The 24,300-nt window shown below is 41.3% G+C and overlaps 2 protein-coding genes across 9 annotated transcripts in view; both read right to left on the bottom strand.

Annotated features, from left to right (window-relative positions):
- FAM149A (family with sequence similarity 149 member A) overlaps positions 1–939 on the bottom strand; it is a 29,824-nt gene extending 28,885 nt beyond the window's left edge. For all 3 annotated transcript variants that reach the window (XM_060001280.1, XM_060001278.1, XM_060001279.1), the window contains exon 1: positions 239–939. In XM_060001280.1, coding sequence (XP_059857263.1) covers positions 239–924 — 686 coding nt within the window. In that variant the 5' untranslated portion in view covers positions 925–939. The remainder of the gene's footprint in view (positions 1–238) is intronic.
- Positions 940–14,286: 13,347 nt separating this feature from the next.
- TLR3 (toll like receptor 3) lies at positions 14,287–24,134 on the bottom strand. 6 transcript variants are annotated; one of them, XM_060001309.1, is made up of 6 exons: positions 23,878–24,134; positions 22,569–22,660; positions 21,343–21,794; positions 19,406–19,597; positions 15,347–17,199; positions 14,287–15,115 (listed from the first exon to the last, which is right to left on the bottom strand). In XM_060001309.1, the coding sequence occupies exons 3-6, from the start codon at positions 21,784–21,786 to the stop codon at positions 14,887–14,889; spliced, it is 2,718 nt and encodes a 905-aa protein (XP_059857292.1). In that variant the 5' UTR covers positions 21,787–21,794; positions 22,569–22,660; positions 23,878–24,134; the 3' UTR covers positions 14,287–14,886. The 6 variants fall into 6 exon arrangements, with proteins under 6 accessions (XP_059857292.1, XP_059857291.1, XP_059857289.1 ...); XM_060001308.1 differs by having other exon boundaries at positions 21,343–21,790; positions 23,868–24,134; XM_060001306.1 differs by having other exon boundaries at positions 23,868–24,134.
- Between the last annotated feature and the right edge of the window lie 166 nt (positions 24,135–24,300).

Consider the following 24,300-nt stretch of genomic DNA (forward strand, 5'->3'; position numbering starts at 1 on the left):
AGCAGAGGATTACCTCCGAGAAAGTTGATCAAAAGCCTGTCACAGCCTCTGTTTGAAAAGAAAAGAAAGCCGAGGAATAAGGATCCAAGAAAAGTGCAGGGACGTACCCAGGGCACTTAGTGGAAGTTACTGCAAATAGTGCAGTTTTGTAACGGGCGCCTGGCAAGGTGGGTGTGACAGGTGGAGGCGCAGGGGTCCCAACCCAAGAAGGACCTGCCTGGTCCCAGCCGTTACTCACGCTTCTCGGCCGTCCTCCGAGTCGCTGTCCGAGGCCCACTCTTTGCCGAGGTCCGGCAGGGTGAAGAACAGGGTCTTGGGGCCAGGCCCGGGGGGCACCCGAGCGCCGGGCTCTCGCTCCCCGGGGCCGGGCGGGTGACGGTTCCGTGCGCTCGCGGTCACACTGCCGCTGCCCGCGGAGCCCCCGATGGACGGCAGCGTCGCCAAGACCCCGCCAGGGCCTGGGGGCGGCCGCGCCACGGCCACCTGGGGGGCTGGGGAGCCGGCTGCGCCGCAGACGCCGCTGGAGGGGGCCGCGGGCAGGGGCGGGGGCGAGGACCGGACTTTGGCTGCTCTCGGGCTACTGGGCAGCCAGAGGGGCGTCCCTCCCGCTTCTGCCGTGCGGCTCGCGACCGAGACCCGGGGGTGGGAGGCGGCGAGCAGAGGACGGAGCGGGGCGGGTGTCGGCTGCTGCAGGGCTGGTGCCCCCCGCGAACCGGAGCGGGAGTCGGGCGCCAGGGCTGGAAAGAGGGTCAAGGGCGGGGCCGTGCCAAGCCAGGTGCCCGCCCCGATGCCCGCCGGCCCTGCGGTGGCTGCGCCTCGCGAGTGGCTGGAGGAGGCGACCGGCGAGGGAACCGCCGCGGGCGCCGTAGAGGTCTTGAAGATTTTGGCAAAGAGAGACCCAAGGTCCAACACAGCGACCTTCATGTCCTGGCCTTGGAAATGCTGTCCTGGCTGCTGCCCGAACCTCAAACCCGCGGGGAGCCGGGCTGCGGGGCTTCATCCACCGCCGCCCGTAGGGATGGCGACGAGGCGGCCCGGGGCGGGGACGGGGGTCGTGGGGTCCCCTCAAGCCGCGCACCCCGGGAGCCTCTGGTGCTCTCTCCACGCGGAGAATCCCCGCCGGGCGCTCGGCCCTGCTCGGCCGGACCTTCCCCGACGCGGGGAGCAGTCCCTTCTCTGCCCTAGTGCTGCGAGACCCCGAGGGCCAGGGGTCCGGGAGCCCACGGAGGCGACTTCTGCAGCTGCCAGCGCCACCGCGAGCTGAGGATAGAGGCCCGGGCCTCCGCCCGCCGCAGATACCCCGACGGGCCCCCGGGACCGCGCAGGCCGTTGCTAAGCTAAACAAAAACCCTGCTTAGCTCACTGCTAATTGGGCCCTAGACTGCAGCCTGGGGCTGCGTCTACAACGGACACCTGGTCCCCTCCTTGATCCGTGCCTTAAAGGAACACTCTCCAATTTCTCCATCACCCTTAGAGCTTCACCAGATTCGCAGAACTCTGGGCTGATGGTGAGGAATTTGACCATAAACCTGGGAACGATAACCCTGATTCCAAAAGATCTGGGACTTACCCAATCTGACAAGACCAAAGGAACCATGGCCAGCTCTCTGATAGGAGGGAAGGTTAACAAAAACATGTATTCAGATCATTTCTGGAGTATGAGAGTTCAGGTTTAAGCTGCTAATCAACTGATTGATTCCGAACATATGTAATTTAACTTGAATGGACAGGCAGCAAAAAGGGTCATTGCTGAGTGAAGCTTGGTTCAGCTCACCCAGTTCCTTGGGAGCAGCCCTTGTCTGCTGCCATGTCTCAGGGTTCCTGATTTTACAGGCCCAGGACCTTCATAGCTGACCAGCCTCTTAGGATGGAGCCCCACCAACATGACTCAAAAATACTGATGCGTAAGCCCCAACTCAAATGTGGTAACTAATAACTGCAGTGTTGTCCTCTGCTCTTTCCCTAGGGGAGGAATTCCTGTTGAGGTCAAATTAAGTTGGAAGATTGTTAGGTGAGCACAGAATCAAAGCAAGGGGAGTGAGTCATATATATGATATATATTCCATATACAGAGGGCAGTAACCAGAGGAGCAAAGCACCCTCCTCCACCTTGGAAGAGCAACCCTACATGAACAGTGCGGGATTCACCCACCTGTCTTCAGCTCTCTAACTTCAGATATTTCTATGCTTTCATTACTAACCACTTCCCTCTATGCACAGGATTTTCTTTAAGTAGGCAGATACTGTCAAGAAGGCTTACAGAAAAGCTCCTCCTCTTGCAAATCCCAGCCTTGAAAGCAGTCTGTCTCTGAGGTGTGTTTGCATGTATCCTATCTGTTACGGGCTGAACTGTGTTGCCCATAAAGATATGATGAAATCCTAACTCCCAGTCTGTGTGAATGTAACCTTATTTGGAAATAGGATCTTTACAGATAAAATCAACATAAGACAGGGTCATTAGCATGGGCCCTAATCCAATACCCTTAAGAAGAGAGAAATTTGAATGCAGACACCCAGGGAGAACACCACATAATGACAGAGGCAGAGGTTGGAGTGATGCAGCTGTAGGCCGAGGCATGTCAATCTTTGAAGGCCACCGCCCGAAGTCAGGAAGACGTAAGCAAGAGCCTTCCCTACAGATTTCAGAGGGAGTGTGGCTCTGCGGGCATCTGATATCGGACTTACAGTTTCCAAAACTATGACAAATACATTTCTGTTGTTTTAAGCCACCCAGTTTGTGACACTTTGTTATAGCAGCCCTAGAAAACAAATACACTATTGGGGTAGTAATTAATATTTGGGGTGCTTCATGATCATAGAATCTTCCTGGTACCTCTATGAAAGTCTTCAGTGGGTATATTTGGCTGTAAAAAGCTGGCTACAAATTAAAATAATTACCATAATTGTCTAAAAATATCTGCAGGGAGGGGAACTCCCTGGGCTGTCCAAGGGTTAAGACTCCATGCTTCCATTGGTCAGAATGGCCATATCAAAAAATCCACAAACAATAAATGCTGCAGAGGGTGTGGAGAAAAGGGAACCCTCTTGCACTGTTGGTGGGAATGTAAACTGATACAGCCACTATGGAGAACAGTATGGAGGTTCCTTAAAAAAATAAAAATAGAACTACCATATGACCCAGCAATCCCCCTACTGGACACATACCCTGAGAAAACCATCATTCAAAAAGAGTCATGCACCACAATGTTCATTACAGCTCTATTTACAATAGCCAGGACATGGAAGCAACCTAAGTGTCCATCGACAGATGAATGGATAAAGAAGATGTGGCACATACATACAATGGAATATTACTCAGCCATAAAAAGAAACGAAACTGAGTTATTTGTAGTGAGGTGGATGGACCTAGAGTCTGTCATACAGAATGAAGTAAGTCAGAAAGAGAAAAATACTGTATGCTAACACATATATATGGAATCTAAAAAAAAAAAAAAAAAGTGGTTCTGAAGAGCCTAGGGGCAGTACAGGAATAAAGACGCAGACGCAGAGAATGGACTTGAGGACACAGGGAGGGGGAGGGGTCAGCTGGGACGAAGTGAGAGAGTGGCATGGACATATATACACTACCAAATGTAAAATAGCTAGCTAGTGGGAAGCAGCCGCATAGCACAGGGAGATCAGCTTGGTGCTTTGTGACCACCTAGAGGGGTGGGATAGGGAAGGTGGGAGGGAGACGCAAGAGGGAGGGGAAATGGGGATATATGTATACGTATAGCTGATTCACTTTGCTATACAGCAGCAACTAACACACCATTGTAAAGCAATTATACTCCAATACAGCAGCAACTAACACACCATTGTAAAGCAATTATACTCCAATAAAGATGTTAAAAAAAAAAAAAAAGACTCCGTGCTTCCACTGAAGGGGGTAAGGTTTCGATCCCTGGTTGGACAACTAAGATCCCGTGTGCCACGCTGTGTGGCAGAAAAAAAAATCTACAGGGAGGATGACAGAAAATATAAAAAGGATGGGGAACAATATCATTGTGGGTTAAACAGGGGATGTAAACGTCTGGCCAGCCAGCTTCATGAAGAATGCACAACGGATGAATGATTGATCCTTTTGTTTAAGGGTCCTTTGAAAATGACCAATAATTGCAAACATGATAAACAATTCTTCACAAGATGCTAGGTCTTTTATACCCATTGTTCATCCATCAACAGGCTTTCAGACAGATGTTAGATGCTACCAGGCTTTTCTATTAATTACCTGTAGCACGCCATTCTCAAAACATGAGCCCCAGGTGATGTACCACAATGGTCTGGCTCAGGCAGAGTAAGGAAATGAAAGTAAATGCAGTAAAGCATTGTTTCTAACTTTGGCAGCGTTGATTTTAGACGGACATTATTAGAAATGTCTCAGCCATGTTTTATGTGATAAAACTCTCATGCTTACATTGATCAATTAACAATTTAATGAACTGGTTTTCTGATGTGTATAATAATGCTTGGCTACATCACTGAGAAAGTATTAGGAAGTGATGGCCATGTTGCTATGAAGAAATGTTATGTTTTGAAAACCTGAAAGTTAAAACAAATAACCTGAGGAATTAATCTGTTTAGGGATTTAAATTGTCTCACTGAGCATGACACCAAGGCCAATATTCTACATAGAAAAGTACTATCAAATTTTATTATTAAAATAAAACACTAAACTTCTGGACAAGGAGAGGTATTTGCTGATTCAACAAATATTTACTAAGCACCTTGACGAAGACGGTAGGGTATGGAAGCCTCTGGAGCTGGACTTCCTAGGTTCATATTATCTCTGCTACTGGCCAACAACCAAGTCTCTCTGTGTTCCTTAGTTTCCTCACCTGTAATCCAGGGGTGATAACGGTTCCTATCTCAAATAAAATGGGACTTTGATAGTTACATTAATTGATACATGCTTGGGAACTGGAACAGAGCCTAGCACAGGGTAAGCTCTCAGTAGATGTTAGTTTTCATCACGTTTGACACCAGGTTACATGGAAAGGATGCTCTTTATCACAGCACAAATGAAGCCCAGGGCTCAGGCAGCAGCCACCTGAAGCTGTGCCCTGACCCTTCCTGGGCTGCGTCGCCCTCCAGCCAAGCACAGGAAATCCGTGCGTGCAGTAGGGCTACCGAGCTCAATGGCATTAGGTTTCATCAGCAGATCTCTGTCCACGTCAAGGGTCTGCACGTCCAAGTTTGTGCTTAAAGAGAACTTGGAGGTACACAGCAGCCTTGTGCTTGAGAGTTTGATTCAGAATAAAGCATCAGTTTTAGCACATAATAACTGGCGTGCAAGACTTATGAAACAGAACAGGACCCTGTGGGGTCCTCCTGGGTACAAATCCTTCCATGTCCCCTGTTTCTTGTTTGTAGGAAAAGGTTTCTTCAGCCTCCTAGACCTTCCCTGGGTTCCAAAAGGCTGATTCAGACAGTTACTAATGGGGGAAGTGAGGGAGTGCAGAAACAAAGGAGGAACAATCAAGAAACAATAGTGCAGCCATTAAAGCAGGGTCCTGGCTCCTCCTCAAGGGATACACGTAACAATATCTTTGAGTTCTTCTGCAGGAACTAAGGCCCCCATCCACGTGGAGGATGGTAACTTCTGGCTGAGTCTTGGAAGACCGCCCTGTTACCTCACCACCAACCAATCAGAAGAAAGTTGCACACCCTGCAGCCCTCACCCTAAATTTTGCCTATTTTTTCCTGAAAACCATTGGGGAGTTCGGGTTTCTTGAGCATGACTCACCTGTTCTCCTTGCTTGACCTTGCAGTAAACCTTTCTCTGTTCCAGACTCCAACGCTGCAGATTGTTTGGCCTTACTCTGCATCGGGCACATGAACTGGTGTTCCACAATACGTGTCAGTCTTATGAAAAACCAGTAAATTGAAATTTGAAAAAATTCACAGAAGCAAGGTAATTGCTGGGGAGAAAAAGAGTAAAAATCCTTGACTCTTCATGAAAAACATTTCACAAACTAAGATGCTCCAAAAGAGGGACAGAGAGGAAAACTTCATAACGGGTTAAGAGTTCTAAAAAATTTTTGCAATTGTAAGAGAGGAAGAAAATTTAGGTTCATTGGCTGGGCCCCGAAAAAGACTGACAAAAGATAGATTAACGAGAGAAAAATTAAAAAGTTTCCCAGTAAGGGAATAATGTTTGCACTATTTTTCTGTAATGCCAGCCAAGATATGCACAAGCCAGAGAAATAGAAAGTGTTTGCTAAAATATTTGTAACAGACACTTATGTACAAAAAATTCACAAATACTAGTTCTCCAGTTGAGGCAGAGCTCATGGAAATTACACTGGAACAGATCAAACCACTGGCTGGGATTATAAACCACATACTGATCCAGAGGGGAAGTTACAGGTAGTGGAGATTTTCAGTTTGAACATTAACATTTCCAAAGTTTGGCAACATTATGCTTTTAAATTATGCAAATTATGTAAACAAGAGGTACATTTTAAGTCGATAGGCATGCAAAACTCCATGTCATGAGGACACCAAGCACCGGGATTTCTCTCACAGACGGAGCCCTTTGTGTGCAGCGCCCAGCTGAAGGAACAGCCATGGCACGGGGTGTGCCCAATTTAAGATTCTTTCACATACACACAGGAGAACTCAGTGATGAGGAACTCAAAAGGGTGGTTAGAAATCGGGCTTATAGAACATCTTAACGAAAGAAAAATAAGTTGAAAGAGAAGTGACAATGAGGCCGGAGATAGATGGGCCCCCGGCTGAGCAGCTGGAGTTTGTCCCCTGTGGACAGATAATCCAAGGTGAAGATTATAGCAGGAGGATAATAGGAGAGGCGAGACCTGCCCAGATAAAAGATAGAGACCACATATTTCTCATTCTCAAGGTCAAGGAGAGCTTCTTGACTATACATGTGCAGAAAGGCTCCTTGGAGGTCAGAAAGGGAGTGATGTCAACCTACCCATAGGCCTCTTGGCTAGAATCCATTTTGGCTAAGAGATGCACGCACACATGGGAGGACCCTGAGTTAAACCAAATACAGACTCAGAACCAGGCAAAGCAAGATGACTGGCCAAAGGAAACCCGGAAGAAATGCCCCATGTGAGTGAGTCAAACTACCACGAGGGTGCGACTCTCTCTCTGAGTTCGCCCGTGTGTGCCTATTCACAAGTACTCTTTTTCCTCCTAATAAACACTTTACTTGTTTCACTACTTTCCGTTTCTTTGTGGGAATTCATTTCTACAAAGCTGACGGGCCAGGGGCCTTGTCACCGGCCACAGGTCAGGGCTCTCACTGCCGCAGCCTGACGTCAGTCTCTGGCTGGCAACTGAAATCCTGCTTCAAGCTGCTGCAGGCTGAGGCCACTCGAGATCAACGAGACAGAGGAAGAGGACTTGAAGTTTCTAGGGACAGCAAACTGGGGGTCGGGATATATAGGTGGAAAGTGATGGAAGACGCGGCTGCTTAGTAAGGTTTGTCAATGTAGACCTTTCTGTGGCACCATCTCCCCTCTCCCCGCTCCTGGCGTGGGAGGCACGGGGCTGACCTTCACAAGGGGAATGTCCGCTCTGCTCTCATACAGATGGGGAGTGGGGTGCAGATTGCTCATCCTGGGTCTGCTTTTCCTCAATTGTCTTCAGCTCAAAATAATCCTTAGGCCAGAGTCACACATTTTGGAGTGGTATACAGTGCATCACAGGCATAAAATATTCTTACCTTATACTGACTTCTAACACTTCGATTGTTTCAAGTTCAGTGTATCAACAGATTATAAATGATATGATGCTTAGAGTTTTAAGGTGTAGCAAGAAAAGGTCACTGTGAGGAAAACAAGTTTTAAAAAGCACAGTGATAATATGATAAATTTAAACAGTTTTTTAAAATTACAGCACTGTTGGGGAATGACTCATCAATTTGCCAGGAAGCCAATCAAGAATCTTCTTTCTTTGCACTCCTCTAGTGGTCATTTCTTTGGTGTTATGGTAATTGGCAAGAAACATTCCCTAGCTGCTTAAAGCCTTGGGGTCAATGAACACAAAGGAAAGGAGGAGGCTTAAGAAGGGAGTCAAAGAAATGTGAGTTCAAGGACAGTTTGAATACCTCCTTTTTAAAAAGTAATTTCTTATATAGCATGGACAAAATGTCATAGTGTGTTAATTACTGTCCAGGGTGCATGTAAATAAATTTACCTTTAAGAGGCCCATAAATATATATATATATATATATATTAGATTATATATATTAGATTATATATAATCTAATATAAATATATATTTAATATATAATATTATATTATATATAAATATATATATTTATTTATTTATTTTAACTAATATATATTTAATATATAAATATATATTTTTATATATAAATATATATAATTAGATTATATATATTAGATATAATATATATATTATATATACACATATATATTAGATTATTATAATATATAGTAGATTATTTACACATTTTGGCTATTGTGCTGTAACGAACCTGGGAGTGCTAATATCCCTTTGAGATCCTGATTTTAAGGCTTTTGGATTGTTGACCTGAAACAAATAGACTGCCAGATATTTCTCCAGCAAAAATGCACTTATTTGGGATCAGCATAGGATTGCAGTTGGGGTCTGTAACCATGGTGAGCTGCGTGCAAGTCCCCACACAGCAAGGAAAGGAGACCATCCTTCTAGGCTGGAAAAGGAAGTCGGGAGTGCTGTAGTAAGAATAGTCCATGGCTTTTCATCGGCTGAGTCCTTGCCAGGAAAGAAGAGGAATCTTTCTTCTTCCTGCTGCGCTCAGCTATCCTCACTGGGTATGAGAGCTCCCTCTTCTGGTCTTTGTTTATTAATTTTTTACAGGCTAAATACCCAGGAGTGCGGTTGCTGGATCATTTGGTATTTCTATTTGTAATTTTTTGAGGAACCTCCATATTATTTGCCATAGCAACGGCGCCATTTGGCATTCCCACCGACGGTGTGCAAGCGTTCCAGTTTCTCCACAGCCTCACCAACACGTGCTGTCCTTTGGTTTTTCAACAATATCCATTTCAACAGATGTGAGGTGATACCTCATTGTGGCTTTGATTTGCATGTCCCAGATGTTGAGAATCTTTTCATATACCCGTTGACCTTATCTTACACCATACACAGAAGTCAACTCAAATGGATGAAAAACTTATAAACTGTAAGCCTACTAGAAGAAAATACAAGGGAAAAACTTCATGACCCTGGTATTGGCAATGATTGCACAGATCCGACACCAAAAGCACAAGCAACACAAGCAAAAATAGACACGTGGAGCTACATCAAACTAAAAAGCTTCTGCACAGGAAAGAATACAATCACCAGAGTAAAAAGTAACCTACAGAATGCGAGAAAACATTTGAAAACCATGTATCTGATAACGGGTTGTGATATTGTGAGGTATAATAAGAAATATATATTTGGCCTTTGTTCGTTTCTGGCACAGAGCTAAAGTCCTTGAAATTTTCTTAGTGATAAGAGTAATGGGAGCACCTTTTGTTATAATGTTTAGTTTCTTGTTCTCAGTTCCTGAAATCACTTCAGAGCCATAAAAGTGAAGTTGGTGTTTTGTTATTCATAACAAGCCCCTTTCCACCACAGCTGGGTTTAGGTTAATGAGGTGACTTGGAAAGAACCTCATGACTGGGGCTAGTTGCCAGCGGAGTGAAGCATGTGATCAGAGGGCTGGAAATTTCAGTCCCACCCCCAGCTTCTGGGGAGGAGATAGGGGACTGAGACTGAATTCAGTCACCAGTGGTCAATGATTTCATCAACAATGCTTATATAAGGAAACCTCCATAAAACCCCAAAAGTATGAGGGTTGGAGAGCTTCTGGGTTGGTGAACACCTGTAGATTCAGGGATAGTGGCCAAGCTCCAGGAGGGCAGAAACTCCACACCCTTTCCGCATACCTTGCCCTAGGCCTCTCTTCCATCTGGCTGTTCCTGGGTTATATCCTTTTATAATAAACCAGTAATCTAGTAAGTAAAATGTTTCTCTGAGTTCTGTGAGCCACTTTAGCAAGTTAATGGAACCCAAGGAGTGGGTCCTTGGAACTCTCATCCAATCAGGTGACAACTTAGACTTGTGATTGGTGTCTGAATTGCGGGGGCGGGCAGTCTCGGAGGACTGAGCCCTCAACCTGTGGGATCTGATGCTCTCTCCAGGTAGATGGTGTCAGAACTGAGCTGAATTGTAGGACACCCAGCTGGTGTCAGAGATTGCTTGGGTGCGTGGGAACTGCCTCCCCCTGCCACAGCCCACCCACCAGCGCACGTTGAAATTGGTTCTAGAAACTTGGGGGAATTAATTTCCAAAATACATAAGGAACTACAATTCAATAGCCAAAAATCCCTAATAACCTGATCCCAAGAAAACTTAGAACGTAAACTAAGGTTTTATTTAAGTGGGGACCTGGAACTCCCTGGACCATGCCTACGTGGCACACGGGCATGTTTCTGGAATAGGTATTGCAGAGTTGCAGGAGGTTGGAGGGAATTTTGGAGTATCCTGATTCTCTTTGTTTATTTTCTCTCCCAGAAACAGAACTACCAAATACAAAATTTCCTGATGGTAAAAATATATTTCTAAAAAAGCTAACGTGCCTATTTCCACTGCCACACCACCAATCTAACATTTACTTTTCAGCCCAGACTCTTGTTTGAAAAATTACTATGTTCCAGTCATTCATCTAGATATCAAGGCAAGTAAGATGAATAAGACAAGGCTCCCTGTATTCAAGATGCTTATGTTCTGGGGGTTCGGGATAGAGTCAGATCTAAACAGTGTGCAGAACCCGACGTGCAGTTGGACGAAGGGTATGAATAAAGTACTACGGATGCCTAAGTAGTGAAGTGATTCATTCTGCATGGTGTGTAGGGCAGCGGGTGGTATATCAAAGAAGGATTCCCACAAGAGTTGTCTGGACTAGAGTACCAATAAAAGTAAACTGAAATTCTTGCTGTTTCTTCATCACCTTGATTGACTGAACCAATATAGTGACACTGATTACATTATGAAACTTAACTTAAGGAAGTGGGACAATGCTATCTTCTTTAATATTATCCTCTGTGAGCTCCAGAGCTTGAGTTGGTTCACTTTTTTCTGCCTTTTCAAAATCCATAGGTCAGGGCAGATTGATAATTTCTGGAAGAGACTTTATTTTTTAAAAACAAAATGGCTGCAACCTTGCAGAAGTGCTTAAAGAAACCAGTGGAGCGATAAATACCTTAGAAGGTGTAGTGGATGCTGTAGTGAACCACCAAGCTCTCCCCGTCAGGGGCTCGGGCATCTATTCTTCCAGCTGCCCAGAGTGTTGCCTTCTGATGTTTCACAACTGAGCCCCTACTTTGGAACTGCTTTGTAGCAAAGCTTTTTGCTCAAGTCATACTTCCTTCCTGGGGCTGTCTGCATCCAATGACGTGAGGGTATAGCAGTCTAGGCCCTATGCCTAGATTTGCGTCAACTCTGTAGGGCCATTCCCACTCCAGAGCTCTCCATGGGGTCCGTCCACTAAGGCCTCAGCTGCAATTGCAATTGACTCAAAGCTCATCATTCTCTCTCTTCCCAATCCAACTTATTTCACTCCCTTGTAAATCAGAGCCCTCCCCTAACCTGCTTCAGTTGATCTCCATCTTGGAGTCTGTTTCCTGGGGAACTGACTTAAGATAAAAGCAAGCTAAGAATTCAAAACAGGTTTCCCAGAAATTCTCACACAGAACTGGAAAAGTTCCACCATGAAAAGTGCCATGACTCCTCCCTCATGATTGTTTGTTAAACTGGGGGTGGGGTGGGGGGGGGGAAGTCACATAACAGAACCAGTTTCTTCCTTGGACAGGAAGATGGATCAAAGCTTAGTTGCAAAGCTAAGAATGGCTAACATATCACCTGGTGTAATTAGTAACTAATGATCAATCGATTGTCATGCTTTGCTATTTTAATATAGATTTATATATTTATTGGGGAAAAAAACACTTCAAATCCCCTTCTATTATGTGAAAGTAAGCCTGGCTGTTTGGACTGTGAAATTATAAGTTATGCTCCTCTATTCAACCAGGTGTCACATAAATCTAAGTAACAGACCCCAAGAGGGAATTTTATTATAATTTCTGGTTTTGCCAATAGAAACCTATAACGTTACAATTTCAAACTACCTAACCTGTTGAATCTAAACTCCTCTGCCACGCCCTCTGGTTCCATCCTCCACAGTATCTCCACTGTCTCCCAACACCGACTCATGTCTCCCTCCCTCCTTTCCATCTTCCTTCTCCCTCACCAAAATCCTACCCGCCTTTGAAAGGTCTGACCTTCTTCCACGGAGCCTTCCTTGTCCAGGTCTATCCCCAAGAATTCCTTCCCACCCTAGCTCCTACTGCCCCATTTCCTACAATACATTTCATATCAAATCATACTCCATACTGCTTAGTTAGCACAAGGCTAGGCACATGTAGCTAGCTCCTCAATGAATACAATTTTTTGACAGCTTTATTAATACACAATTAATATATAATTTTGTACCAAAAATTCACCTGTTTTAAGTGTATGATTCAACGATTTTTAGTAAATTTACATAGCTGTGAAATCATTACCATAATCCAATTTTATAACATTTATAACATTTTATAACATTTTCGTCACCCCCAAAAGATCTCTGATGCCCACTGTCTCTATAGATCGTAAGAAATGTATTTTGAGCTCTCGAGTTGGAACATCTTTACATTTTCTCATGATCACCATCACTTACTACTGAGACCCTTCTACAAATAGTCTAAGGTAGACATTGGGAAAAGTAAATATTGTTAAATAAATGGCATTGAAAACCCCCCTACTCACTAACAGATTGATTGCATCTACTTCTTATTACAGCCTAAAAGGTGTCATTTTTAGGTAAAATCTAAATTCCTAGATTTATTTCAAACTCCATGTTGTTGATTCAGCTGGATTTTGTTTTAAAAGTGAAAACGGGAAGGAGTTGGGGTGAACCGATTACATGATGACATCCTGAGAGAATTCAGACAAGTCAGTTCACGTGTGTAAATCAAATAGGTCAGATAAACATCATTTTCTGCACTCCCTTTGTCTTGAACCCAAGGGAGATGGACTTCTCCTGAGAACAATTAGAGAGGATAGCCTGCAGAGTTTAGGATGCTGCTTCCTGTGTGGGTCAAACACAAGTCAAGGCTTATGCCTTTTACTAGTTTTAATTATATTCGGGTAAACAGGCCACCCCTTGTATAGCCTAACCTCATAAACATTAAGCAACTTCTAAAAAAATGACATTTGAGCTCAATTTAAATTGTGCGCATGTAATCAACTACCTCATAAACAAATAAACCAGAGAAAGAAAGCAAAATTACTTCCTGCTCTGCTTTCCACGAACCGACAATATATTGATAAATTCATAATAATAATAATAGATTTAGAAATATTTCAGTGAGGTTGAGAATATTGATAGATAACATACAAAGTGCATCAAGAAAAAACTAGTTGTGATTTTTATTTTATGATGCCAAAATAAAACAGGATTATTTCACAGTTAGAAAACAAATCTTAACCAAAAAAACTATAAAACACATGTCTCAAGCGTGAGGGTGGTGTATGATGAGAGACTGCAAATGAGTTCTCCGTATATTCATGTTGTTGTAGAGTCCTTCAGAACCAGCAGTACAGCGGGTATTACGTTTTTTTAGGATTATGTGAACTTAGCCTTGAGAATACGGAATTATTTAAATCAAAGTTCCAAAGTGTGACATCTCAAATGCTCCCTAAATTCAGCAGACAAATGCGTGCTTCAAGTATAGAAATTATCTCAACATGATCATTTCAACTCTCCTTTATATTTGAATACCAGAACTATAAAGGTTTTAAAAAGCTATTCATGTCTATTTCCAATAATCAGACTCTTTTTATTGTAAAATGAAAATAAAACTTAAAATAATCATAAGGACTAATTTACACACAGCATACTTTTTTATGGTATAATAATATACTCTATGGGAAGGTATTATACCAGGATCGTCATCAGTAATGATTTGGGAATAGTTAAGATTTTGTTTATCACTGTAATTTTCAAGATCAAGCAGTCGAAAAAATCCCAGTGGAACCACGTGATTTGGCCAGGGCCATGTCCTGAGTCTGTGACCAGGGGAAGACAGTATTTTGTTTCTACAAAGCCAATCTACTAATTAACCTTTAGGAAATAAGCCTTCCTGCAATACTTCTAAGTAAAAGAATAGTGTCTTCTGATGCCTCATATAGCAGAATTCCAAATATCAGGAAACATAAGTATTTATTAAAGTATTTATTTATTAAGTAATCGAAAAGAAGTTGCAGAAAACAAACGTTTTCTGTCCTGAGTATGTATATTGAAATGGTATTTAACATTTAACAAAATCAACACTGTGACAGGCGCCACTAAAATACAATGCTTTTCAGTTGAAAAACTGCTGTAATTCAGCTTTTAAAAATATGGCTGTATATTTTACTCTTTCACCATCGAAGCAGCGTGGTACCCATAAAAGTTATATTTTATTCTGAGTGCATCCAGAAAAAAAAACCCAAATATAATGATCACAGACACTCATATGCCTCTAACTTTTCTTTAAATGAGGAATACTTGAAAACTTTGTTTGATAGGCCTCAGTAACCCAACCGTGTATTCGTTAGTAAAGGATATTCTTACCTGTTCATTTTGGGTAAAATTAACTCGATTGGTAATGAAGGGCCTGAAATAGGGAGATATATCTCCATAGAAGAGAGACACTTGTGGTATTCTTATTTATAAACATGAATGAACAGATTTGCATTCTTGTCAAGTAAAATGTAAGTTTACCATGGGCCTTGTTTAAATTAGGAAAGTTACTCCTTTAATTTAGTCTTTAAATAAATTTAATGTACTGAATTTCTGGAACCAAGTGCTACTTGCAATTTATGATGAAAGGCATTTACCCGTTCTTTCTGAACCGGCCAGTTCAAGATGCAGTGAGATTTAAACATCCCTCTTCGCAAACAGAGCGCATGATTCAGTTTATAATCCGGAATATCCTCAAGAAAGATCAATATAATGGAATCCAGATTTTGTTCAATAGCTTGCTGAACTGCGTGGTGCACCTTGAATCTAAGTTAAAAAAAATAACTGAATTAAGGTATATATCAATATACAGTTTTTAACAGCCCAAAGCTCTAAAATTAACATTTCCCTTGTAATTAACTTTAATCTGTCACTAAAAATCAGGTTACGTTTCTTCTTAATTTTATTTTTAAAATACTTTGAGTTGTGAGTAATAATGTTAGTAATATTTAAAAGCTCAATTTAAAAACGAGAATACATTTCAGAGTGTTCACCTACCTTTTGCATAATGGATCTTTCAGTAGATTCTGTGTTATAACAAAAATAATTTTTCTGCTCCTTCTGATGCTATTAACAATTGCTTCAAGTTCAAGGACACCTGCGTCAAAATCCCTTTCTTCCAGACAAAATCTGAGTGTATGATCTTCTTCTTCCATTGGGGAGAAGTGTTCCCAGACCCAATCCCTATCCTTATAGGCATGAATTATATATGCCGCATATTCAAACTGTTCTGGCTGTCTGTCTATTTCTTTGAAACCAAGAACTCGATGCACTGAAACATTCCAATAAAAAGATATCTTCCAGCCTTCAAAATGGATGAGGAGTACAATAAGGATAAAAATCAATAGGATACTGGTATTTATCATGAAAAGGAGTTCAAATGGGGCACTGTCTTTGCAGGGTGATATATCAAAAAGCATCACTGGGAAACCATGATATTGAGGTGGAGTGTTGCAGAGGTAACGGCTTGATAGTTCAGAGATGTTGGTATGGGTATTATTAATCCAAGTAACAAACCAGGCAATGCTTTCACATGTACAATCGAATGGATTAAAGCTCATATCTAAATTACTCAGGTTCTTGAATGCTGGCCCAAAAACGTTCTTTTCAACAGATGTTATGAGATTCTTCTGAAGGCTTAATGACTTTAGCGACACTTGATTATCAAAGACAGATGGCGGAAGGATATTTAAATTATTCCATCCTAAATCGATGCTCTTCAATTCACGTAAGTCCTTGAAGACTTCTGCTGGGACCTCATCAAAGCCATTAGACTCTAAGTTAAGGATGTGGAGGTGAGAAAGACCCTTCAGAAAATGAATAGGACCGCCAGGGTTTGCATGCTTCCAGAGGCGAGCTAAGTTGTTATGCTGCAAATCCAGAATTTCTAGTTTCTCAAGACCCTTCAACAGTTCATCATTTATGTTGGCTATGTTGTTGTTGCTTAGATCCAGAATGGTCAGGTTAGGAAGAGGGTGAAAAGGTGAAGGGGAGCTATTCACATTTTTAAGGGCCACCCTTCGGAGCATCAGTCGTTGAAGGCTTGGAACCAAGGCAAAAGAGTTGCTAGTCAGCTCTAGGTATTTGTTGTAGGAAAGGTAGATTTCAACAATATTTTCTAGACCTCTCCATTCCTGGCCTGTGAGTTCCTGCCCAATTTCATTAAGGCCAAGGTCAAGTACATTTAGGTGGCCCAACCAAGAAAAAGCACCACTCTCTATTTTTGAGATTTTATTTTTGGTTAGGTTGAGTATGAGCAGAGGAGAACCAGCAAGTGATAAAAACGTTTCATTTGTTAAAGTTCCCAAACTTGAGAAGGAGTTGGATAGACTTAAACATCTCAGCCTTGTCAATCCCGTGAAAGTATTGCTTTTTATGCCTGGAAAGGTGTTATCTTCCATATTGAGATACTCCAAACATTTTAGCCACTGAAAGGAAAAATCATCAATCTTGGGAAGTGAAGCCAGGGAAATGCTTTGTTTAGTAAAAGATCGTCTCAAATTCAGGTATCTCACGTTGGAAAGCCCATAAAAAGAGCGAGAAGACAGATGTTGTATATTATTATACTCCAGAAAGAGGTATTCTAGATGTGGAAGCCACGCAAAGGAATCATTGCCAATCACACTTAGGCTGTTATGGGAAAGGTCGAGCATTGTGAGATTTGTCTGCTTCAGCCCAGCAAAAGTCGTGTTGCTGGTTGTGTACAGCTGGTTGTTGCTCAGGGACAGATTCTGAATGCTTGTGTTTGATAATTCCAAGCAGAGCTCTTCTATGAGACTGGGGCTCAGTTTGGCATTGTTCAGAGAGAAGCCAAATAATTTTCCAATTGCATGAAAACACCCTGGAGAGAACTAAGAGTGGGACGGAAAAAGAGGTTAATAACCAAAACACAACGAGTCTGTGTGACCCTTGAAAAGCAGGCATATTCTCTACTCAATCCCCTTTCCTCTTTCACCGCCTTCTCCGGGTTTTCTCTCCATCCCTCTGTCTCCCAGCTCCTTCCTCTGTACCATCACCCACCTCCTGCTCCAGCCCTTGCCTCCCCTGCTCACTGGTAACTCAGCATCCATGTATCAGCTTAGCTGCCACTTCTTCAGAGGGTCTTCCCTGATCTCCCAGGCTGAGTTAAGTCTCCTGGTACTTTTACTTCATCACACTGAGTTACTGTAATTACATCACAGTGAGTATTACTGTAATTAATAACCTATTTGTAAAGTCACCTCTGGGGCAGATCCTGTTTCCCTCTTCGTGACCACTGCTCTCAGTGAACATTCTGGAGCGAATGGGTGGATTTTACTATGAAACATTGACATGCACTTTCCTTTCTATGACTCTGAGCTCCAGCGATCCTCTCTGTCTTCCCACCAAGGTTTTCTCCTGACTATTTCATTACCGTGTTTCCAGCTCCCTTCCGCTCTGCCCCCCAGTCCCTCACTAGAAGCCTTGGCTGCTATGAGACTCAGCGCTGGAGCAAGAGAGCAAGAGGCAGGAGGGAGGGGATCCAAAGAGGATAGAGGTCAAGTCTCCTGGGAGAGCAAAGAGGCTCTGATTTCTACTGTGTCACTTGTGAGATGTTAGGGCCAATGGATGACATGAGAGAAATGTGGAAGAAAGTGAGTCAATATACAAAGCAGGAAATGATTAGATTAATTATGGTAAATCTATAGGATAGGATTATTTTGCAGTCACTAAAATTAAGCTTGTGAATAATTCTTAATGACGTGGAGGATATTCATGTTATGATATTACTTTTAAAAGGCAGGATACACCATCATTCTCAGAGAGGCAGCACAGCACAGCTGCTAAGAGCGTGGGGCCCTGGTCTAACACTGCCAGAAACCCAGCTCTGTCACCAGTCCATCACCTGTGAGGCTATGGACAGGTTCCTTAATCTTTCTTCATCTCAATTTACTCTTGTGTAAAACGATGATAAGCGTAAGTTGGTTACAGGACTAGACAAAATGGTATTAAAAAAGAACTTGTCACAGTGTTGGCCACACAGTTAAGTACTCTATGAATTTCAGGTGCTGTTGTTTTTTCTTTTATTACACGGAGAAAAGCTGGAGACAAACATACCCAAATGTTAACATTGGTTGTCCTGAGACTATGAGCTTTTGGATAATTTTTATTTTTCTCCTCATTACTTATATATTTTACATTTATTTATATATTTCTACAATAAATGTTCTAAACAACAAAAAAATGCTGTTCAAAAATGAACCTGAGTAGCTTGCATAAAATATTTAATTATTATTTCAGGATAATTTCATTCACAGTCTATTTTTTAATCTGAAAATTAATATAGCTTTAAAAATCTGGTTTTGTTTAGGATTCCAAATATTCTTATTCTTGGCTTGTAAAGGAATAAAATACAGACACACCTGTATGCAAAACTAATGAATAAATTGAAGATCACAGACCCAAAAAGAGAAGGTTAGGTTTACTCCATTATATAGGAAGGTGCTTGTAAAAATATAATGCTAATTATTGTTTATCGAGCATTACCTATAATGCCAGGCACTGTGCTAAATTCTTTGCCACATAAGCCTATGGGGAAGTGTTATTATTATACCAATTTTAAAACTAGAGAACTGGAGCAGAGAGAACTTGAATAACTTGCCCGATTGCACAGTTATTAACAGACAAAGGCCACATAGGGAGTCAGCTAACCCAACTCTAAAGCCTGTGCTCTTAACCATCATACTATTTTAATTCTTCCAGGGATTTTGCACAAGAGATAGTATTATTTCCACTTTACAGGCAAGGAAACTAGACCCAGAGAGGTTAAGTCCCCAAGGCCAAAGTCCTGGTCTGTAATGGATCATGGATTTTAACCCACTTCTGTTTGACAGCAGAGCTCCAGCTCCAAATGGCTACCAAACTCCCTTTCTTGCGAGGATGACATCAATGGCCCTAAGCAGTAAGTGTGAAGGATTTCTAGAAGATGTGACAAAGGTTATCACCTCTTTCTCCATCTCTACCTTTAGATTCTTACCCACGTGACACAATTAGGGACTGCCCACACTTAAAAGTACAACACAAAATTTTTTATCTTACCTCTTTTATTTGATTTGATGACAACTCTAATCTTTTTAAAGAAGAGTTGCCAAGGAAATCAAGTTCTTCACGTCTTAGTGCAGAAATTTTATTATTTGATAGTAGAAGCTCTTGGAGGTTTTCCAGTTGCAGCTGAGTTCCTAATTTAGTAGATGATAAACCATTATGAGCTAGGTCTAATTTGATTAAATTCTGAGGGGAAAAAATATGTATATAAGTTACAGTCTTGCCATGAAAAAATAGTTATTTTAAATGTACATGAATCTTAGAAATAACTGGACAGCAAAATGTCACATCTTTATTATTCTATAGAAAACTGACGGTAGGAGTAATAAAAAAATCTTGGTTGTGATCGAAAATACCATTGCTACAAAGACTAATTTCTTTTTTTTTTTTTTTTTTTTTGCAGTACGCGGGCCTCTCACTGTTGTGGCCTCTCCCGTTGCGGAGCACAGGCTCCGGACGCGCAGGCTCAGCGGCCATGGCTCACGGGCCCAGCCGCTCCGCGGCATGTGGGATCTTCCCGGACCGGGGCACGAACCCGTGTCCCCTGCATCGGCAAGCGGATTCTCAACCACTGCGCCACCAGGGAAGCCCCAAAGACTAATTTCTTAATTCAAAGAATCACTTTATTTCTCTTACCAAAATAAAATGACTTCAGCTTACTTATTCGTGATGTAAGGAATATTCATAATAAGCATTTTTATTTACTTATTTATTTATAATAAGCATTTCTTTATGATGTAAGAAATATTCATGTGGCTTATCAAACATAGTGTCATGCATCAACCTTGAAACTAAACAACAAAAAAAATGATGAAGAAATATTTTCTTAAGAAGCATGAGGAGAATGTTGCTGTTCATGAAATTTTTAAAAGATTTTCATGTTGAGAAAGATCGGTAGTTATGTAAATTTTGCGTCATGACTAGTACAGAATATTATTATTTTGTTTTGTCTGTGCTGTAGGATGTTTTGTCACTTTGTGCTACCTTTGAACATGTAAACTTCCACTCAGGTAAAATGTAAGGAAAAACTGATACATATTAGGGCAATATCTTATGTAATGTCTATCAAAGAGCTTAAGACTTCTATTTATGTTTTAAAAATAAGAATAACATTTTGCCGGCAATTAACCGGATTTTGAGGTCTTTGTGCCCAAAGACATCATTTCATCTACATCAGAATCTAAGAGGGCACAAGAAAGAATTTCAAATCCCTAGCTAGCAAGCAAATCATTTTATAAATGTCTCTAAGAATATTTAAATTTATATATTATTCTTGGTATTTGAGGTCGAGGAATGCTCAGTTTTTTATAAGCCCACAAAATGAAGAAAACAGAGTTCTGAAAATAGCTTTGATATAAGAAAAGCACTTAATAATTGCCTCAGATTTAAAGACACTAGCATATTTTTTCACAGATTTAAATTCAAGCAAAGTACTGACAAGAAAAAGGTGGTAGCTACTGAAAAGCAATACTGTAGAAGATTTCTTAAATCAAAAGTATGTAATTTTTAGCTGAACAGTTGGCTTTATCATGCCTCAAATTGTTAATTTTATTTAAATTAGAATTTGGACTCGACATATGTTTTCATTATTGCAGGTACTAAATCAGCAGTGTGGAGAGTTTATTTGCCATTCTTCATGGGATATGCTGATTCCTCTCTGGTCTCTACCTCTTGAATCTAAGTTCTATTTCTAGTGGAAGGATGCAAGAGAGGAGAGTTCTTTAAAATTACAGTATTTGCTCTCTTGAAAATATTTCCAATCATAATGGCCGTATTTGTGTGTGGAGCCCTCCTACCCATTTGGGTAGATCAGATTTCTTATTCTTCACCTTGATATTTAGACATGAAGTCTAAAGATGCACAAATGACTTGAAAACAATATTCAATAACATTTTTCATTTCTTACATGGAAATATTCATTTCCATCTTACCTTCAGGCTTTTAAAGGGATTACTTTGAATTTTCTGGATTGAGTTGGACATTAGATGGAGTTCAGTCAAATTCATGCAGAAGATAAAGGTTTTATCAGAAAGCTGAGATAGCTCATTGTGTTGGAGGTTCAAAATTTCCAACAAAGGGAGACTTTGGCACAGTTCTGGCTCCAGCTTTGAGATGGTGTTAAATCCTCCATCCAAGATAGTAAGTTGGCTATATCTTGTAAAATTGGCAGGTGGTAATCTTCTGAGTTGATTATGGGTAAGATTCAACACTGTTATGTTTGTTGGGAGGTCATCAGGTATTTGAGTCAACTTCAGATGACTGCAGTCAGCTATTTCATGTCTAACAGTACATTTGTTGGTAGAAGATGTACACAGTATCCAGAAGGGCAACAGTCCCAAAAAGGAGTAGATACAATAAAGCAAATCCCTGCTCATGATTCTGCCTTATAAAAGAAAAACAGCAAAGTAATGGGCAGCATTAATAACATGCGCTTCCATATACATTGGTTTATTACTTGCAATATATGTAACAAATGTGACTATATATGTAATATATGTAACAAATGTGATCTCATTACTCGTAACATTTATGATATACAAGTACGTATTATACAAGTAATACATCAAATGGAAATAATTCAATCAGCACAAAAAAGGATCAAAACACAAACTCGCTTCTCGCTTTTCACCTCCACCCCAGCTGCAACGTTCCAAGGTAAACCTCTTGACTGTTTCTACTTTTAATTCTCATGGTCACTTCCACAAACCTAAATAATATGCTTGTGTTTCTACTTCTTCATTTCTGGACCTTAAGTAGATTCTTCCTACCGAAAAGATGAGGAACTTAATTATACTATTTCCTCATCCTCTTCACGTTTTTCCTTAGTTATTTTAAAATTTCATTTCATCTACTGTTACAATTAGATTGTAACAATCTATTGTTACAACCTATTGTTAATCTATTGTTCTTTATAGTTCTAAAGCCCATTCTGAAAACTCTTTCCAGTACCATAAGGGCACTACCTCTATTTACCAACTCACAGGCATAGTCCCCGAAATATATTCCCCTCCTTTGCCTAGGTGACATTTAACTCTTCTGGAAGGCCTGTAGCTAGAGGTAAGAATTACTGAGAAGGATTAAGCCATTTACAAAACATGTAAGGACTGAAAGACATTCCCAGATATGAGATACACTTCACCTGATGGAAGAGACTCACCAAATGCCAGGCAGGATGAGTGAAAAAGGAAAAAGACACAGACTCTTTTGAAACGTCAGAATAGTGATCATCCACCAGAAAAATCCTAAAACCTTTTAAGGAGAACATATGCTCAATTACTTCCAGGGGAAAGAGATCCTGATTCCACAAAACTTTCCATCAGCAACATAAGCCACTAGAAAACAATAGTGCTAAGCTTTCAAAACGTGCAGGGGGAATAATTTTGAACCCCACATTTCATATGAGGCTGAACAATTAAAGATAAGGGGAAGAAGCGTTTTGAGATGTGCACAGACTCAGTAAGTTTATAAGTAGACAATCGGCATGAAAAAGTTATTCTAGAATGTGCTACAGTAAAACAAACAAAAAAAGCGAGAGAATGAAATTAGAGTGAAGAGTTGATGTTTCATGAGACGTAACAGAAACAAAGTTAAAAAGAGATGAAAAGTAGATTCACTGGGCCTTGCAATTTTGGAAAACCAAGGACTACACATTTCTTTGTCCAAGTAAAAGACAATATTGCATCATGTTTGGGACCTGGCGTCTGCCGCCAGGGTGCTTAATCATTATTTGCAGTTTGGCTTGTACAGTTTGGTTTGTAAATTCACAATATTTTTTCCCCTAAATTTATGCAGGCGCATCTACCTGCAGACACACACTAACACATAATCCTACTGTAAAGTTGGGAGCCAACTTCCTGAAACCAGTACCGCCCGAGGCTGACCAGCCCATGTTTGCTCATTTCTGACATTCCTACACATCTGAAGATCTTTCCATGCCTCATCTGCTTCCGTTTTCCTTTATGTGGCCAGAGAAAGCCATTTTCTTACTCCTAGGAATACCTGAAGTGTTTTCTCCTTGTCAAGCCCGTTATAAAATGCCAGCCCCTGTCTCCTCTCCAGCCAAGAAAACTGAGAGGAGATAAACTCTTTAAAGCTCACAGGGCTCTGCATCCTTAAGACAAAGACGTGATTTTAAAAAAAGGCTGTTGCCCGATGATTTCCATCGCTTCCCTAATGTGCTTTCCCAGTTACAGAACACTACAAAGGAAAAAAAAATACTGCATAAAACGTTTTATCATGCTAATGAGAAACTGTTGCTGTTCCTTGTCTTCTGAGTTGTGATACAAGTCTCCTCACACCTATATTCTCTCCTCTTTTTCTACTCTCCATGTTGAATGATTCCGACTCGATCTCAAGCACCAGACCCAAGAAAGATCAAAGAATGCTAAAGCCAACAAGCGTTCTAGCTGTACCCAACATGAGAGATCCTATCCCAGGAAGAATTTAAAATACACACCTTCACTTACTCTGATGGCAGCTGACCGTTCCTTTTTTCATTAGTTCAAATCCAGTCGTTTTCATCTGGGAAGTGAGGAAGTTTGCTGCAATCTGGAAAGTGAAACTAAAGTTTAAAAAAAAAAACCTTCTTTTCTCCTTGGTACATTCTAAGAAGGGCAAATGAAAAAAATCACAATCTCAGCAAGAGGTATTTTAAATTGTTTCTTAAAAATGTCTTGTTTTTTCTTCTTCTGTACAGTCCCTTGGGTTTTATTAAGAGGGTCACAGATTTAGCAACAGAGAAAGTTGAAAGAATTAAGACCTCGCCCATTGATGTGGGCAGGGCTCTAGAGGTTAATGAATATCTAACAGAGAGCGAATTCCTCTATTTTTTTTTTTAAAACCAAAGCCTGATTCATGGGTGTCAGAATCGGTTAGAGGGACAGAAAAAA

Source organism: Delphinus delphis, chromosome 21, assembly GCF_949987515.2.
Source record: "Delphinus delphis chromosome 21, mDelDel1.2, whole genome shotgun sequence".
NCBI classification, from domain to species: domain Eukaryota; kingdom Metazoa; phylum Chordata; class Mammalia; order Artiodactyla; family Delphinidae; genus Delphinus; species Delphinus delphis.